Source organism: Martes martes, assembly GCF_963455335.1.
Source record: "Martes martes genome assembly, chromosome: 15".
Taxonomy (NCBI): domain Eukaryota; kingdom Metazoa; phylum Chordata; class Mammalia; order Carnivora; family Mustelidae; genus Martes; species Martes martes.
In genome coordinates this window covers 47,784,848-47,803,147 of record NC_137903.1, presented here as the reverse complement: position 1 = coordinate 47,803,147, position 18,300 = coordinate 47,784,848, and the positions used below count along the sequence as shown (strand labels likewise).

Sequence of the window (18,300 nt, the reverse complement as noted above, 5' to 3'; positions counted from 1 at the left end):
GCGGAAAGAAGCCGTTACAGACAGTCCTTTCAGAAAAGCCCTGCGACTGTCTCTTAGGCGCTTCTGTAACCCTGGGTACTATAGAACATCCAGGGGTCAATATTCTGAATAGCTATTCCTCTAACAGTCATTTTGGAGTTCCACTGTGTGCCAGGCACTGCATTCGCGGTGTCTGCTTCCAGAGACTTCTTCATGTGAGGAGACACACAAGCAATCGATCACCTTATGTCTGGTAAGTACTTATCACTTAACATGGGAATCCAGAGCCAGGAGTAATGGTTTTGGTACACTGTAGAGAGAAACCTTAAGTAGAGTTTACTGGAGGGGGTGACATTGAGCGTGAGAGCTAAAGAATGAAAAGGAGTTAACTCAAGTGAAGGCCAGGTCGGGTGGGATGGGAGAAGCGGGGATGTTCCCGGCAAAGGGAACTACATATACCGAGATCCGGGTTGGAAAGTTTAAGTTATGTTATAAATCAGCATGTGTGGACTAATTTGAGAACCTCATCTCTCTACAATCTTGTTTATGGGGCAAATAATGTTATTTACCTTTAAGAGAACTTTCGAATCCTTGGAACTTCACAACTTCCAACAGACTGAAATTTAGAGACTGCTTTTAAACAGGGCTGGTTGAGGGGCGCCTGGGTGGCTCAGTAGGTTAAGCGGCCGACTCTTGATTTCGGCTCAGGTCACGATCTCACGGGTCATGGGATTGATCCCTGCGTGGAACTCTGCACTCAGTGCGGAGTCTGTCTCTCCCCCTCCACATCTTCCTTGCCACTCATTCTCTATCTAAAATAAATCAATAAAATCTTAAAAACAAAACAAAACAAAATAAAACAAAACAGGGCTGGTTGAACCTACCTCCTTTTAGGAATGAAGACTGAGGATTGCAGTATAAGATACTTCTTAGGACAAACAGAGGGATTATAACGAAGGAGGCCGGAGGAGCTGGAGAGAGGACTTTTCGTTCAGTGAACTTGAAGGAGTCCAAAGAAGGAAAACAACTGAGTTTGTTCTTTTAATTGCTTGCTTAAAGAAGACCTCCAGTTTTCCAGTGTTATAACCAGTTCTCTAGCATAAAATGTGAGAATGGAGTTTGAAGTTGGGACTATATTCATTGAACATCTTTGTGTCATTGCTTGATGTTCATTCCCCTGTACTGTGCATCTAAAGAACAGCGTGAGCAATCCCCAGCAGTATTTTAGTTTAGTTAAGTTTTTTTTTTTTTTTTCGAGATTTTATTTGTTTGTCAGAGAGCGAGGGAGCACAAGCAGGGGGAGCAGCAGGCAGAGGGAGAAGCAGGTCCTCCACTGCAGGGAGCCCGATGGGCTCGATCCCAGGACCCCGGGGTCATGACCCGAACCGAAGGCAGACCCCTAACTGACTGAGCCACCCAGGCGCCCCTACCTTATAGTTTCTTTTAGTCTCTACATAGAATTACCACATAAATCAAAAGAGTATGTATATAGTGTGAATATTAAATTGTAGGAGAAGCAGTTTTTACATGATTTCTTTCCAGTTATTGGAATTAAAACTCTTTATCCGCTGTTCTTTAATAGCAGTCCTGTCAGACTTAAAGTCATTTAGACACAGGAGCAGCAAGTAAATATTGTTCTTATCTTGAATATATTCTCTAGCATATTATCCACGGTAGCTACTCTTAATATTATGTTTGTTGTTTTCCCCACAGTTCCTCAATAGATAATTATCTTCCTAAAATGATGAGAGTACTTTACAAGGAAATAATGGTTATTTTCTGGATTTGGTAACCCTGTTATTTGGTAATCCTATTATTCTTTCCTAAGAGAAAAAGCTGCTTTTGTTTCTTAAGTTTTATGGTCCTTTGATAGAGACCCCTTTGTCTGTATCCTCCCCTCACCCTTGCAAACCAACATTCTAAAGATTTATGGTTTATACGACACTTTTACAAACAGCATCCCACTTAATACTTACAGACCTATGAGGTAGCTGTTCAGCAGTTTATCAAACATGAATTAAAGCTACCTGCTACGTATTAGGTACATCTCTAGGTTCTAGGGTCTTGGAAATGAGTAAGATGATCTTTACCCTTAGGAAGTTCCCAGGGAGGCAGATTAGGAGACAAATACAGTTGCAATTTAGTGAAATACATATTAGAGCCCTACGAATTAGACTGGTGTTAGTATAAGTTTGGGGGTAAGTTCAGGAAAGGCTCACCAAGGTGGAGATTCTTGAGCTTCGTAGTGAAGGGTGTGTAGAGCAAGGACCAGGTAGGGCCAGGATAGAGAGGGCCACAGTCATGAGGTTGTATAACAGGAGCGTACATGGGCACGCAAGTTGTTCAGTATGACTAGAGTTGAGATGTGTAGAAAATCTATGTATAGGAGAGGCTGTGGGACAGGAAGCCAGGGTTCAGACCCTGGAGTACTTTGTATCCCATGGGAAAGGTTTTTTTGTTTGTTTTATCTTATATCCTGCAGATGGTATGGAGAGCCATTGAAACATAATCAGGGAAGCAGTGTAATCTGGTTTTCAGGTTAGAATCACTCCAGTAGATAAAACCATTGTTACTCTTAACCAACTGAGCCAACCAGGCGTCCCTAAAAACCATTGTTACTCTTGTTATTGATGCTCGCGTTTGCCATCCGCAGGACACTATATCTCAGTTCATTTATGTACTAAAGCATGGTAAGGGGAGGGAAACAGTTAAACACCCACTGAGACTTTCCTTTTTAATAAGGAGAGGTCTTCAGAGACAGTTGATGTGAGCTTTCCTGCTTTGGAGGAGTGACAAAACTTGTTGAAGTCCCTGGAAGTGGCCTGTGGTCAGAGAGAGTGAAGGGTGGTAATGACCTAAATAAACAAACAAGACTTCAAGCATCAGGAGTCGTAGGAAATTCTGATAATAATCTCTACCTTGTTTGGCACTTCCTAGTCAGAGAGAACCTTAGGGATCTGGTGAGATTTAAAGTCAGATGGAGAATCATGGGACAGTAAAGGTATCATGAACTTAGTGTGTGATGTATATAGTATTATATATACCATATGAGGACTGATGTTGGGAAGTCAGGATGAGAGCCGAAATCCCAGTAAGCAACATATGATATGCTTGTTTAAAGACAGTATGTCATTTCTACCATTTATAGCTGCCTGAGTTTGGTGTTATGTCGGAGAATTCTTAGATGATGATTTGGTTTAGTGGTGGCTTTTGCTGAGTTCACTATTACCTGTACAGAGGGTCAGGTGTGAGGCGAACGTGATAACCACTACACTACGGAAACTGTACAGAGGGTCAGGTAAGTCTCATCTGCTTACCAACAGTGCCAGTGAAAACTTGGAATTAATAGATTTTCAACCTCTGCTAAAGAGAGAATTAAAACAGAAACCTCTGGCCCTCTACCCATGTAGAATTCAACTCTGCAGTTTTCAGCTTTTCCCCTTCAGTCATCTCCTAATCTTCAGGTTTCCTTTTTTTGTCATGTCACTTTTAGAAATGGGTCAGCCAATTCTGGGTGAAAATTTTCCACCACTGAAGGCCATCTTGTCTGTGGCTCTGTTTCTCAGGGTGGCATGTAGTTCTATTCTTGGAACAGGATTATTTTCAGGGACACCTGGGTGGCTCAGTCGGTTAAGCATCTGCCTTCAGCTCATGTCATGATCCCAGGGTCCTGGGCTTGAGTCCTGTATTGGGCTCCTTGCTCGGTGGGGGAGCCTGCTTCTCTTTCTCCTGCTCCTTGTGCTTGTTCTCTCTCTTTCTCTCTGACAAATAAATAAATACAATTGTTTAAAAATAATAATAATAAAAAGAACATGAGTATTTTCAGGAATTTATATATGAATGAGTAAATTTTAAAGATTTCCACCTTGTTTCCTTGACTTAATAGAATGAGGCTTTTCTACTCTAGGGACAGTTTCTTTTCTAGGGGCGATTTACCCCAGAGGGGGCATTTGGCTGTTGACTTGTTGGAGACATTTTTGATTGTCAAGATTCGGAGGGAGTCGTGCTACTGGTATTTAGTGGGTAGAGGCAGGGGATACTGTGAAACAGCATAATGCACATCATAGCCCCTAAAACAGAGAATTATCCAATGCCAAGTGTCAGTAGTGCCAAGGTTAAAAACCCTACTCTAGGTATATGCTTCATTCTCTGCCCCCACCCCGCAAGGTTTTTTTGTTTGTTTGTTTTGTTTTATACTGTTTTTTTAAATTATGTTCAATTAGCCAACATACGATACATCATTAGTTTTTGATGTACTGTTCAACAATTCATTTAGTTGCATATAACACCCAGTGCTCATCACAACATGTGCCCTCCTTAGTACCTATCACCCAGTTACCCCATCCCCCCACCCTCCTCCCTTCTGTAACCCTCAGCTTGTTTCCTGGATTCCAGAGTCTCTCATGGTTTGTGTCCCTCTCTGATTTCTTCCCATTCAGTTTTCCCTCCCTTCCCCTGTGGTCCTCCAAGCTATTCCTTATGTTCCCCATATGAGTGAAACCATATGATAATTGTCTTTCTCTGCTTGACTTATATCACTCAGCATAATCCCCTCCAGTTCCATCCATGATGGCTGAGTACAGCCACTCTGGAAGACAGTATGGAGGCTCCTCAAGACATTAAAAATAGAGCTACCTTATGACCTGGCAATTGCACTACTAGGTATCTAGGCCAAAGATACAGATATAGTGAAAAAAAGGGGCACATGCACCCCAGTGTTCAAAGCAGCAATGTCCATAAGAACCAAACTGTGGAAGGAGCCGAGATGCTCTTCAACAGATGAATGGATAAAGATGTGGTCCATATATACAATGGAGTATATGCTTCATTCTTAACTAATAAAATTACTTTTCATTTCAGAGTTTTGAAGCTCCATGTTCTTCAGCGTCGCTTGAAAGTATTCAAGATACAGATCAAGAGGTTATTGACATACTTACTTTGAATATTTCAATGAAATTAAGTCAAACAGTTCCTATATTAATAATAAATAATGACTATAAATATGAAATATTTATATGAAATATGAAAGCAGTGATATCTCTACTTAAATCAATGTGTACGTTTTATGTTTTACGAAGTTATAAAAAACTACTTGGAAGATATTTACATTTAATTGATCACCTTTTTGTCTTTGTTTCTAGTAAGCTCTAAATGGTTTGGAATAAAGAGCATGGAGCCTATAGCCTACAAGTTACATGAATTTTGATTTAATGTTGTTGTACTTTTGCATGCTTATGCCTAAGCTTACCAAAATTCAGTATAATATTAATTTGTTGGCTTTATTTTTCTAATCAGCAATAAGGTGAAAATGTTATTCAGTGAAAATGAGAGTGCATGCACATTTATTTATTTTTTTACCTGTTGTTTCATTTCCCAGGTAGAATCTCTTGATTGAACCTCTTGGAATTATTGCAAAGACTTTTATGTTTCTTGGTCCTAAATTAAAATTAGATTCATGAAATACTTTGTAGTTTTCTATTTAAGGAAGACTTTAAAACCATATTGATTGCTTTTTATTTGTGATAATCAGTTGTATTTTTCTGCCCCGTGGGTCAGTGCTTCTTGATAGAAGAAAGATTTCTCACTCCTGCTCCAGATCTAGATTAGACGTATAATTCTTAGCATCAAAATACATCAGGGAACTACTTCCCTGAAGTGAGAAGGGTCTTAAAATCTAGATTAAAAAAAAAAAAATGTAGATCTCAGTTTTTGATGGCTCATAACTGATCTTAGAACAAGAAGAGCTCATCATCCAGATGAAAAGATAGTTGGCTCCCAAAGTACATTGACGTGAAAACGGGATGAGAATGAGAACGTCTACTATGTACTGGGCTCTGTGCAAGGAACTTCATATTATTTAATCCTTACAAAAATACTAATAGGAAACAGATGTTGAACATTCCTATTTTGTAGATGAACAAACGGAGACCCAAGGTAGCTAAATAACTTTTTTTTTTTAAATTTTTTATTTCTTTTCAGCGTAACAGTATTCATTGTTTTTTTCACCACACCCAGTGCTCCATGCAATCCGTGCCCTCCCTAATACCCACCACCTGGTTCCCCCAACCTCCCACCCCCCCGCCCCTTCAAAACCCTCAGGTTGTTTTTCAGAGTCCATAGTCTCTCATGGTTCACCTCCCCTTCCAATTTCCCTCAACTCCCTTCTTTGCCTAAGGTTACAGAGGTAGTAAAAGTTTTAAAACCCTGTGTGTGGTTATAAATCTGTATCATTTCCCCATTCTACCTCCATATTTTTGGGACCTTTTTCCTGCAAACCATCTCAAGTAAATTTATTGGAGTTCATTGCTTTCTAATCTTATTAATCTACAAGTAGATAATCCAAAATATTTTACTGTGGGTCTTTCACAATTTAGATGCAGATAGTAGAAGAGCTCCATGCTGCACGTGTGGGAAAAAGTGTGGATTTGCCTGTGGTTTTCTCTTGCGGAGAGTTAACGAGCATGGAGATCGACTTGGTGGAAGATGATGTACATTCCTCTGCTGGTATGCCCTATCTGTACATGACAATGTCTGTGATCTGTGCTTTCTCAGGAGTTAATGAGCCAACATGCAATTTTTATAATGTTTAGATGAAAAATGTTAAATTGTGCTCATTTGAAAAATAAGGTATGGTATATGTCTTCTAGTGACATATGTGTCACTATGTGACAAATATGTGTCCTATTTGTTTTATACATCTCACATTATTAGGCAATTTTAGACATATTTTCTCTTTCTCTTTTTTAGCCAAGGGTCAGTAATCAGGGTTATCTTTTATTCTGCTATCAACTATCAGAGTTGTCTTTTATTCTTGCCCTAAATCATGACTTTTGACAGTTTCAATTATGTAAAGCACTGATCAGAAATAGATAGAGAACAGTTGAGGGTTACTGGGGGGAAGGTGGGCAGGGGGGATGGGTTAAATGGGTGATGGGTTAAGGAGGGCCCTTATAGTGATGAGCACCAGGTATCATAAGTGATCAATCACTATATTCTGTATCTGAAACTGATACCATACTGTATGTTAGTTAACTGGAATTTAAATAAAAACTTAGAAATAATGAAGATTTCTCAAAGGTATTATATTCATGGATTTCTTATTTATGTAGTAAAGTTTTGATCATTCTTCCCACTCGGAAAAGGTGATAGATATTACCCAAAGTCTGTTAGCGTACTATTTTGAATTTATAAAAATATAATGCTACATTACATTCACATCATACTTTTCAGTTTACTAAGTGTTTTCCTGTGCATTAACTTATCTGATCCTCACAATGGCCCTCTGAAATAATAATGCTGATGTTACATGTTTTCTTTCATTTGCGCATATTTATCTTTTCAATTATATTTCACTCACAGTGTATTAAAATTAGCCTATAAATCCTAAGTGTACCACTACTAGTGATGCAGAATAAGGTTTGGCAAACATAGTTACTACTGGAACAAATCAGTTTATGATTAAAAATCCACTCAAGCAATTCATTGATGTTTTACTGGTAGGTAGTTAAACATTGATTACTGTTCTTTTAAGGATTAGAGTGAACACAGTTTTGTTTTTGTTGTCTGAAGGACTGCCTTCTCTTAAGAATGCCATCAGAGTTCTATGATATCAAAACTTTAGTTATTGGACAAGTCTGTTATCAAATGTCTTGAAATCCTAACTTTGCTCTTTTTCTCTAGCAAATACTGCTTCAGATAAAAAGCTTCTAATTGTTATTGACACAAATATTCTGATGAATCACCTCAATTTTGTTAGAATTTTGAAGACAACAGAGATTCCAGGTATTTATAAAGCCTAATTCTGATTTTCTTCTTAGAGTTGATATTTTATATTAACAGTGATGTGGGTATTGTTTTCCTCACAAATACATTTCCATTTAGATATGTTATGAAGTATGTATCTTTTTTATTTTTTTAAAGATTTTATTTATTTATTTGAGAGAGAGAGAGAGAACATGAGAGGGGAGAAGGTAGGAGAGAGAAGCAGCCTCCCCGCAGAGCTGGGAGCCCAATGCGGGACTCAGTCCCGGGACTCTGGGATCATGACCTGAGCCAAAGGCAGTGGCTTAACCATGGGAGCCACCCAGGTGCCCATGAAGTGTGTATCTTAAAATATATATTAATCAGAAGTTAAACAAAAAAAGCCTCCACAGGTCTATCTAACAATCCAGAGTTACTCTTCTTTGAGCTCCTACAGTATCTATTTTTTTTTTTAACATTCATTTGACACTTATATCTGTTTTGTTTCTGGTTTTCTTTTAAAGATTTATTTATTTGAGAGGGAAAGAGAGTGTGCTTGTGCTCGGAGGCAGGGGCAGAGGGAGAGAGAGTCCTAAACCGACTCTGCCCTCAGAGCTGGACGTGGGGTTCATTCCCGACCCTGAGATCACGACCTGCGCCAAAATCAAGAGTCAGATGCTCAACCCACTGCACCATGTGGGCGCCCCATACTTATATCTGTTTTTAATTACCATTATTTATATATTACCACTTCATTTAGACTGTGAACTCCTTACTTTAAAACTTCCAATGCTCCTAAAGCAGTTCAATTTAGTAGCTCAATAAATATTTATTGACTTCTAAGAAATCTTTTTTATTTTTCAGGTTTTGACAAACTTGTGTTAATAATTCCCTGGGTGGTTATCCAAGAGCTGGATCGTATGAAGGCAGGAAAACTGCTAAAACACGCCCAGCACAAAGCTGTGCCTGCAGTTCATTTCATCAATGACAGTCTCAAAAATCAAGATAGAAAGCTATGGGGTCAGTCACTACAGCTTGCATCGCAAAAACTTTGTAAGTAATGTTCTTTCAGGGTGTTTCCCGATTAAGTTTTGTTCGGCTGCTGACTCATTGAGGGGAGATGGTGCAGAACTTTAAAAAAATCTGTGAGCATTGGCATGTGAGTAGCCAGACGTAGTGATGCTTAGAGGTCTTCTAGTAGTCTTGTTTTAGGCATTCTTGGATTTTTATTTTTCTGCTTCTAGACCTTCTTAGGTTATGTCTCTATTTCACAGATAGTGACTGTATAGTTCTGTATGCATAGTTTTCCATATTATAGTACTTTGGATTCTTTTTTTTTTTTTTTTAAGTACCAGTGTTGAGTGATGAGGCCAGTAAGTAATCAAGGTTTCTAATCTTGATTAGACTTTGTCACTGTGCAGTTTGTATAATGCAGAGAGAGGCATTGTTTTCCTCTGGTTTGTCAGAATCTGTAATAAGGAGGTATTTGTATAATAAATGTCTATGGAATTTCTCTTGATTCATTTTTTTCTGTATTTGTTTCTTTTCAGTCATTTTCAAGTCATTTTAGTCTTAGAACTTAAGTATGCAATGTCATATATATATCAATCACTTTGAGGGGAAAAAAGATCTATGTGTAAAGCAACACTGTTGACTCTGCAGAGTTTATACATATATTTAGAGGAGGATCTATTTTATTCTTTAAAACCTTGTTTTCAACTCAGAATCATTTATATATGTACATTTATACTAACTTAAATATCACGGACTTATGTTGTCTACTCATATATACTATAAGCTATGAAAAAATTCATTCTATGATGAACCTAATCATGGTATTAACCCTGAGAAGGCTTTCAGCATAGTCATTTAGTCTTAAATCTTTGAAGCAGAAGGGCCTCCATCATTCATTCATTCATTCATTCATTTCCTTTACAAATATTTATTAGCGCTTGATGTGTTCCATATACAATCCTTATGCATTTTGAGCAGGAGCTTCATGTGGTATTTTTAAAAGCTTTCAAAGGAAAACCACAAATATTAGTGTTAAGAAAATAATAAAATTTTGGGGCACCTGGGTGGCTCAGTTGGTTGAGCAACTGCCTTCAGCTCAGGTCATGATCCCGGACTTCCAGGATCGAGTCCCGCATCGGGCTCCCAGCTCCTTGGGGAGTCTGCTTCTCCCTCTGACCTTCTCCTCTCTCATGCTCTCTCTCATTCATTCTCTCTCAAATAAATAAATAAAATCTTTAAAAAAAAATAAAATAAAATTTTGAACATTTATGTTAAATTGCACATCTCAGGTGGTCTTTTTTTTCACTTCTCATTATGAAACATTTCAAATGCAGAGGTCAAATAATGTATGACTCTTTGTGTACCTTTCATTCTTTTCCAGTAATTATCAATATTTTGCCATTCTTATTTATTCTCTCATTTCCTTTTCTCCTCTTCCTACTCTTGGAACTCCTGTAGTAGTTTGAAGCAAGTCCCAGATATTGTAAGATATAATTTTTACTCATAAATACCTTGATATGTGTTGCTAACAGACAAGACTTTTTTTTCCAAACAGCTATACAATTAACAAAATTAATCCCAATCTAAACCATGTCAGTAAAACCCCAAACCTTAAAAGGAGAGAATTTTTTTTACTCTTTATCTTTTACTTTTTTTAGTTTGTTGATATAAACTATATTTTATTATATAATAGTTTGGATAAGGATGATAATAATGGATAACACTTACATAGCCATTTTTCTCCGAACCCTTTTACAAGTGTTTTACCAGCTAATATCTTGTTCAAACCATACATTACTTGTGGAAGTTATTAGCCCCATTTTGTAAATGAGGAAATTGAGACTCAGAGGGGTTAAGAACTTTCTCTAAATAGCATGTCTATTTCTTCAATAGATTTGCTTTGAAAATTATTTTAGAGCTCATTTTAGAAGAGATATTTTAGCCACATTTATTATTTATAGATGCTTGGCATGTTTCTTTTGACTTTTCCATGTTCATATGCTTTTTTGATGCTTTGACTTCCTCAGTCTCTGCTTTTTTTGACGACTAAGGAGAATAAATCATAGTAGTGGTCTGAGACTTCTGTGTTTTAATTTCTGGGTGTCTTCCTCAAAACCCATATTTTTTACTTCAGTGTTTGGATGGTATTATTAGATTGTAGTTTTTATTAAATTGCTGAAATTGCTTTTAGTTATAAGGTCAGAGATATAATAATAGATTATTTGTAGTTTTCTGTGTCAGGTGAGTCCTTTATGTGTTTCTCTGTATCACTGTTTTCTTCATTGATCATTAAAACATTACTTATATAAAGTACAAGGTGCTTAATAGGTTTATTCTGTTGATAATGATTTTATGATATCCATTAGAAATATCTTTAGGCTTTTTTATCATAATGAAATTACATTTTATATTCTAATGATAAACTAATAGTCTTGTGAGAAAACTCAATTCAGGATTATTATTATTGTTTTAAAGATTTAATTTATTTATTTGACAGAGAGATCACAAGTAGGCAGAGAGGCAGACAGAGAGAGAGAGGGAAGCAGGCTCCCTGCTGAGCAGAGAGCCCAACGCAGGGCTCGACCTCAGGACCCTGAGATCATGACCTGAGCTGAAGGCAGAGGCTTAACCCTCTGAGTCACTCAGGTGCCCCTCCATTCAGGAATTTTTTTTTTTTTTTTTTTTTTTTTAGATTTTATTTATTTATTCGACAGACAGATCACAAGCAGGCAGAGAGGCAGGCAGAGAGAGGGGGAAGCAGGCCCCCCACTGAGCAGAGAGCCCGATGTGGGGCTCGATCCCAGGACCCTGGGATCATGACCCGAGCTGAAGGCAGAGGCTTTAACCTACTGAGCCACCCAGGTGCCTCTCAATTCAGGATTATTGAGTAAAATTAAAGTTCCTGTTTGGAAAAAGGCAAAAACAAAATGACACTTTATAAATGTCAGGCACATTTGCAACCAGCTCTTAGTAATTGCTGCTTTTGTGTTCTTTCCCTTTTACATCATCAGTAAGTATTATAGCAATGTATTTTTTAAACAAACATTTTTCCATTAAAAAAAGAAATGTAGATTATCTTAAATTGCCTTTATGGACTATAATTTTAGCCTGGTCCTTAACTCTTTTCAAGGTTGTATTTATTTGATGTTGTATTTAGTAACGTGACAGGTGAATAGGATTTGAAATCTGATTGATCTGAGTTTATAACCTGACCTGGGGAAAGTTAAAGATGAGGAAACTAAGGAAATAAAATGGGGGAAAATAACCTCCAGCTCGACAAATGATTGTGAAGATTGTTTGAGTTAAAGTACCTGACGATTTACAACCTAGAATAGGCGATAATTCTTTTGTGTCCTTGTTTATATGAAAAGCTTGTGTAAATTGACCAGAAAAACAAAAAGATCCCCTTTCCCTAAATGAACAAAGATTATTAATAGGTGATTCATAGAAGAAGAAGTACAACTAGTCAGCCTCTAGTTCACTGCAATTATTTTCCTGTTTGCCATTTTTAATCTTGTTAATTTCTTATGTATAGATATTTTTGGTTTAAATCTTTCATTTTTTCCTTTCTTCTTTTTATTGCTTCTAAGTTTAGAAAGTTATTCTTTTGCATCATACCAGTGCTTTGGATATGAATTAGTAACTTTTCAGGAGAGCAATTTATCAGTGTGTTTTAAGAAGCCTAAAGATACAATTTCCTTTCCAGAAATGTTCTCTAAGACACAATCAGAGATTCTGACAGTGATTTATATAAATAATGTTCATAATACTATTTATTAATACAGCAAAAAATTTGAAACAACTTGAGTGTCTAATAATTGGCGAAGTTACAATATTACAGCTTTGTGAAAGAATACTACTGTATTTCAAAAAAAATGAACTTTTGGGACTTCATCAAGATCAAAAGCTTCTGCACAGCAAAAGAAACAGTCAACAAAACAAAGAGGCAACCCACGGAATGGGAGAAGATATTTGCAAATGACAGTACAGACAAAAGGTTGATATCCAGGATCTATAAAGAACTCCTCAAACTCAACACACACAAAACAGACAATCATATTAAAAAATGGGCAGAAGATATGAACAGACACTTCTCCAATGAAGACATACAAATGGCTATCAGACACATGAAAAAATGTTCATCATCACTAGCCATCAGGGAGATTCAAATCAAAACCACATTGAGATACCACCTTACACCAGTTAGAATGGCCAAAATTAGCAAGACAGGAAACAACGTGTGTTGGAGACGATGTGGAGAAAGGGGAACCCTCTTACACTGTTGGTGGGAATGCAAACTGGTGCAGCCACTTTGGAGAACAGTGTGGAGATTCCTCAGGAAATTAAAAATAGAGCTTTCCTATGACCCTGCAATTGCACTACTGGGTATTTACCCCAAAGATACAGATGTAGTGAAAAGAAGGGCCATCTGTACCCCAATGTTTATAGCAGCAATGGCCACGGTCGCCAAACTGTGGAAAGAACCAAGATGCCCTTCAACGGATGAATGGATAAGGAAGATGTGGTCCATATACACTATGGAGTATTATGCCTCCATCAGAAAGGACGAATACCCAACTTTTGTAGCAACATGGACAGGACTGGAAGAGATTATGCTGAGTGAAATAAGTCAAGCAGAGAGAGTCAAGTATCATATGGTTTCACTTATTTGTGGAGCATAACAAATAATATAGAGGACAAGGGTAGATGGAGAGGAGAAGGGAGTTGAGGGAAATTGGAAGGGGAGGTGAACCATGAGAGACTATGGACTCTGAAAAACAACCTGAGGGTTTTGAAGGGGCAGGGGGTGGGAGGTTGGGGGAACCAGGTGGTGGGTATTAGGGAGGGCACAGATTGCATGGAGCACTGGGTGTGGTGAAAAAACAATGAATACTGTTACACTGAAAATAAATAAAAAATTTAATAAAAAAAATGACAAAGTAGGATTTAAAAGAAAAAAAAATCATCCCAAATTTGTTAGATTATGCATTATATACTTACAGGTGGGGAATGTTGGATATATTTAGCTGATGGAATTATGAGTTACTTTAATTTTCTTTATATTTTCCAGATTTTCTAAATTATTTTTCTTTTATAATAAGGACAAAATAAAGTTATCTGACACCCCCACACCTCCACAACACATATTTTCCATCATTTTTATATTTTCTTGTATTATATTTTTGTTGATTCATATATTTGCCAAATACCTATACCTATACTGTTCTGGGGCTACATCAGTGAGAAGCAGTTGAAGCTTAAATTCCTAAATGCTTAAATATTAAACATCATGTTAACTATTATACAGGATTTTGTGGGGTTTTTGGTGTTGTGAGTAGAGGTCATGCCGTTGTGCCACTTAAGCTTGAGTTTTACATCATGTATATTACTTGCTATTGCCTCTTACTGGGCCAATTGTTCCTATAAATTTTCTTGTTTCATTTTCCTGGTTAAGCAGTTTGCCCAGGTTTACATGTCTAGTGAGTGGGAAGGCAGGGATTCAGACCCAGATAAATCTATTTCCGGAGTCTTTGTTTTGTTCACTTTTGAACAGTACCTGAACAGGGGCTCAAAAATATTTGTTGAATAAATATTTCATGAATATTCTTGCAGTTTTAGGTATGTTTTCAAGCCCTGTATATTCTAGAAAAAGTGAGAACACAGATAATCTTGAATTTTATTTTGAGCGGTATACTGTAACCTTTAACCTTCTTTCACCTTCTGAATTATTTAAAGCTAATGATTTTTTGCTGCCCATTTTGTCTTATTGTGATATTGACTCTGTGAGCTAAAAGAAGGAAAATCAGCTACTGCACTGTATGTCTGCTTGGCTTCCTGGTTTTCTGATAAAAGAACTGAATCGTATCTTCAGGCTTATGCTCTGAGATCAATTCAGTTCTGTCTAGACTTCACTAGAGATAGTGAGCTCCTCAAAAGTTTGTTCTTGTACATCCAGTTACTTAGCACAGGGGCCTGGGTACAAATTCAGCCCTATATAAAAATTCATTCCTTGAATGAGTTTTCTAATTTGAATATTTAGAGGACTAAGTAATATAGGCTAAAAGTTGAGGGGAGAAAAAAGCTATAGTCTAGTTTTGAGGCTCCTTGTCTAGTATTTCTTGAATCTTAGTGTATAAGAGACTCACCAAGGAGTTTAAATTCGTGTTTGGGTCCAGACTTTAAAGATTCTTATCCAGAAGTAGGTCTGGGGTATAGCCCTGAAATCTTATTATTAAGTATTTGAGGGAGTTTAGAGGCAGGAAGGGTAAGGACTTAGGAAAAACATTGTCTTTGATCTTTTTTCTACACATTATATCATTTTCACAAAAACCAAACTTTTACATCACACTTTAAGGCTTTCAGAATGCCAGAGCACGCTCTGTCAACCATTGATTAACACTTGGTAGGAATTTTTTGTGTTTTCTACGTAGGGTCCATATCACCTTTTCCTGTGGATCTCTAAATGTTAATTGCTTAGAGATTAAGGAAAAGCAGACACATGAAAACGGTTCTGTTGCTGGTAGAACAGTTATTCATTATTTTACAGACCTCTTTTAAGGGGAGATCATTTTAAGCATGATACAAGTGACTGAATTGAGACTAGAATTAATAGCTTTAGGTTTCTAGTATGGCATTTAACATATTGATCACTTTCTTTTGTGTTTATTAATAGTCATATCCTATTCCATTTTAGTAGTAAACTAACTACTTTGGTAATTCTACCTGAATTCTACCTTGTTTGGAATTCTACCTGAACTCTAGATCCCGAATTTTTAAGGCATTGTTTTGCTGTGTCTTATTTTTCTCTTTTTATTTAAGGAGTGTTCATTCTTTTAGATGTTTTTGACCTGTAAATACAGCCTAGACTGTCCAGATTTTTAGTATGCTTATTGATTGTCACTTTTGCTAAATTTCCAGATGGACTGAGTGACGAGAACAATGACGATCGAGTATTAAAATGCTGTCTTCAGTACCAGGAATTAGTCCCTTGTTCTGTTGTTATTCTGTGCACGTGAGTTTCATAGTCATTTCAATCTTTTTTATTTTTTATTTTTCTAAATAGCAACTATACCAGAGAATTTTTAGGAGTCATATTCTACCCACCGGATTAAGGATCAAAAATGGACATGATTTTCGAGGTGTTCCAGGAAGCATTTCAATTTTGTATCACATTCTTATAACATGTAAGCTATAGAAGAATGAGATTTGAAACTTAGGAAGTCTTATTTCAGTTTTTTTTATATGACATTCAGAAACCTTTTATAAAAGCTGGGGACAGCCAATTTAATCTGCCAATAAAATAGTTTGGAAATAAAAGTGTGACAGATTTTTGATCATGAGGCAAGAAGGTTAATTAATTAATTAATTAGTTTGTGGGGAAGAGGCGATGCCTGTTTGTAGAGTGAGGGCTGGACTTGTGGCTCTCCCACTTACCAGCCTTATGACCTGGGAAATTTGCTTAACTTAGTTTCTTTACATGTAAAATATAGGGGGATACTAATTCTTGCCTCCTGGATTTATGGCAAGGACTTTGATAATGTATGTATACATTAAATAATGTATACATAAAGGACTTAGGGTAGTTCCCAGTACATGAAATGATCTCAGTAAGAGTCTTTTCCTCCTCTTCCCTTTCTCCTCCTTCCCCTCCATTCCCAACTAGTATTTTCATAACTTAGTTCTAAGGTAAAACTAACATAACGTTAAGCAAAATTGCACTCATTGTCTATGAGAAAAAGCTCTGAAGGAACCAAGAAGAGCAATTTAAACTGCCGTTTTAGTCTGAATTTTATTCACTGAAAAGTGGAGTTTTTTTTTTTTTTTTGGTTTTTTTTTACAGTTTCACAAACATGCCTAAATTCTATATGAAATACAGCAATTATAGAAATGAATAGCCCTCAGGTTTTTCTTCTAAGGGGGCGAGGTCAGTTATCATTTTAAATATATGGAAGCATTGAATCACTATGTTATATACCTGAAATTAATATAATGCTGTATGTTAATGAAAGTGGAATTAAAACTTTAAAAAAACATAAAAAAATTCTCATTTTAGTTGTCTTCAGGATGGTGGTATTCTATTTGGAATTAAAGGAAATATTAAAGATTTCTGTCTCTAGGTTATTTAAAATTATATTTTGATCTAGGGCATAATATATCAGCTTGGAGTTTGTGGAAGGTTGAAATAGGATAATATGTTAATCATTTTGAATTTGAGATAAGCTAAATTTGAGAGATAAATTACATATTGTGGCTTTTTTAGTTCAACTTAGAATGAAAATTAAACCGGTAAGACTCTATCATTTCTCCATTATTTCTGTAGTAACTGTTTTAGGAAAACAGATATAACATTTTTAGTGAAATGAAAATTTGAAGTCAGACTTTACTTTTAATCTCGCATTATGTTCCTGGGGGAGCCTGTCTTTTGTTTTTATTTTTATCTGTAAAAGGCCAGAATCGTTCTACTGCGTAAGTGCCACCTACTTATTATGAGAATACATTTACTTTACTTAAATGGTTGATGGTGATGATTATGATGATAATATTGGCAATGATAGTGCCAGGAGAACCCTTCTCCAACACTGTGTACTATACGTAATTCCAAGTGCATTACTTTACATTTACAATCCTGAGTGTGGGCCAGCAACCCCTAGTTCATACCTCTATCTCTCTCTTCTGAATTCTATATTCATCTACTATTTGCTTTCTCTGCTTGGGTGCGTTATAGACATCTGGGACATACCATCTCCAAAAATGAACTCTTGATTTTTCTTTCTAAACATTCTCCATCTGAACAAAAAATGCCACTTTCCACCCATTTGCTAGAGCCAGAAATGTAAGAGTCATTTTTGATAACTGCTCCTCCCTCTTACTCTATATCTGGTCAATTAATGGGTCGCGTACGATCTTTTCTTCATCTCCCCTGCCACCATCCTTTGTCCATCATGCTATTGTTCCGCTTCCTTTTTGACTCGAAGACTAATTTAGGCTCTCTACTTTCACACTTGCTCTCTTCCATTTATTCTTCAGAAAGTAATAATGGCAATTTTTCACTTTTAATTAAAAAAGGTTTCATTATGGAGAATTTCCAGTGATAGTCAAAGTGAAGAAGAATTAATAAACTCCTAAGTATTCAGCTACAATTATAAAAATTCTCCCATTCTTCTGTTATCCATATCCATTCACTCCCTGTCCCCACTTATTATTTTTATAAGGCTTTTTGTGTTTTGGGCGAAATGTACAATATTGAAATGCATAAATCTTAACTATATGATGTTGACAATGGATATACTGGTGTAGCCAGTATACATACATATATATGTATGTGTGTGTGTGTGTGTGTGCATGTGTGTGTGTGTATATATATATCCCTCTCAATATATAGAACACTTCCATCTTTCCAGAAAATACTCTTATGCCCCTTTGTGCCCTTTTTCTGGTTTCTTAAGGTGGAAGCTGATATCACTTGTTTGAGACTGCTGTAAATTTACCTGTTTCAGTTGCATCCCACAAATTTTGATGTTTTGTTTTTATTTTCATTCAGTTCAATATAACTTCCCTTTGATATTT

The 18,300-nt window shown here is 36.6% G+C and overlaps 1 protein-coding gene across 2 annotated transcripts in view; it reads left to right on the top strand.

Annotated features, from left to right (window-relative positions):
* Positions 1 to 18,300, top strand: part of SWT1 (SWT1 RNA endoribonuclease homolog) — a 100,051-nt gene that overhangs the window by 15,957 nt on the left and 65,794 nt on the right. For both annotated transcript variants that reach the window (XR_013967995.1, XM_080824191.1), the window contains exons 6-10: positions 4,840 to 4,899; positions 6,354 to 6,483; positions 7,660 to 7,761; positions 8,584 to 8,772; positions 15,652 to 15,745. Coding sequence is in view for 1 of the 2 variants with exons in the window: in XM_080824191.1 (XP_080680317.1) it covers positions 4,840 to 4,899; positions 6,354 to 6,483; positions 7,660 to 7,761; positions 8,584 to 8,772; positions 15,652 to 15,745 (575 nt within the window). In the remaining variant the exon portion in view is untranslated. The remainder of the gene's footprint in view (positions 1 to 4,839; positions 4,900 to 6,353; positions 6,484 to 7,659; positions 7,762 to 8,583; positions 8,773 to 15,651; positions 15,746 to 18,300) is intronic.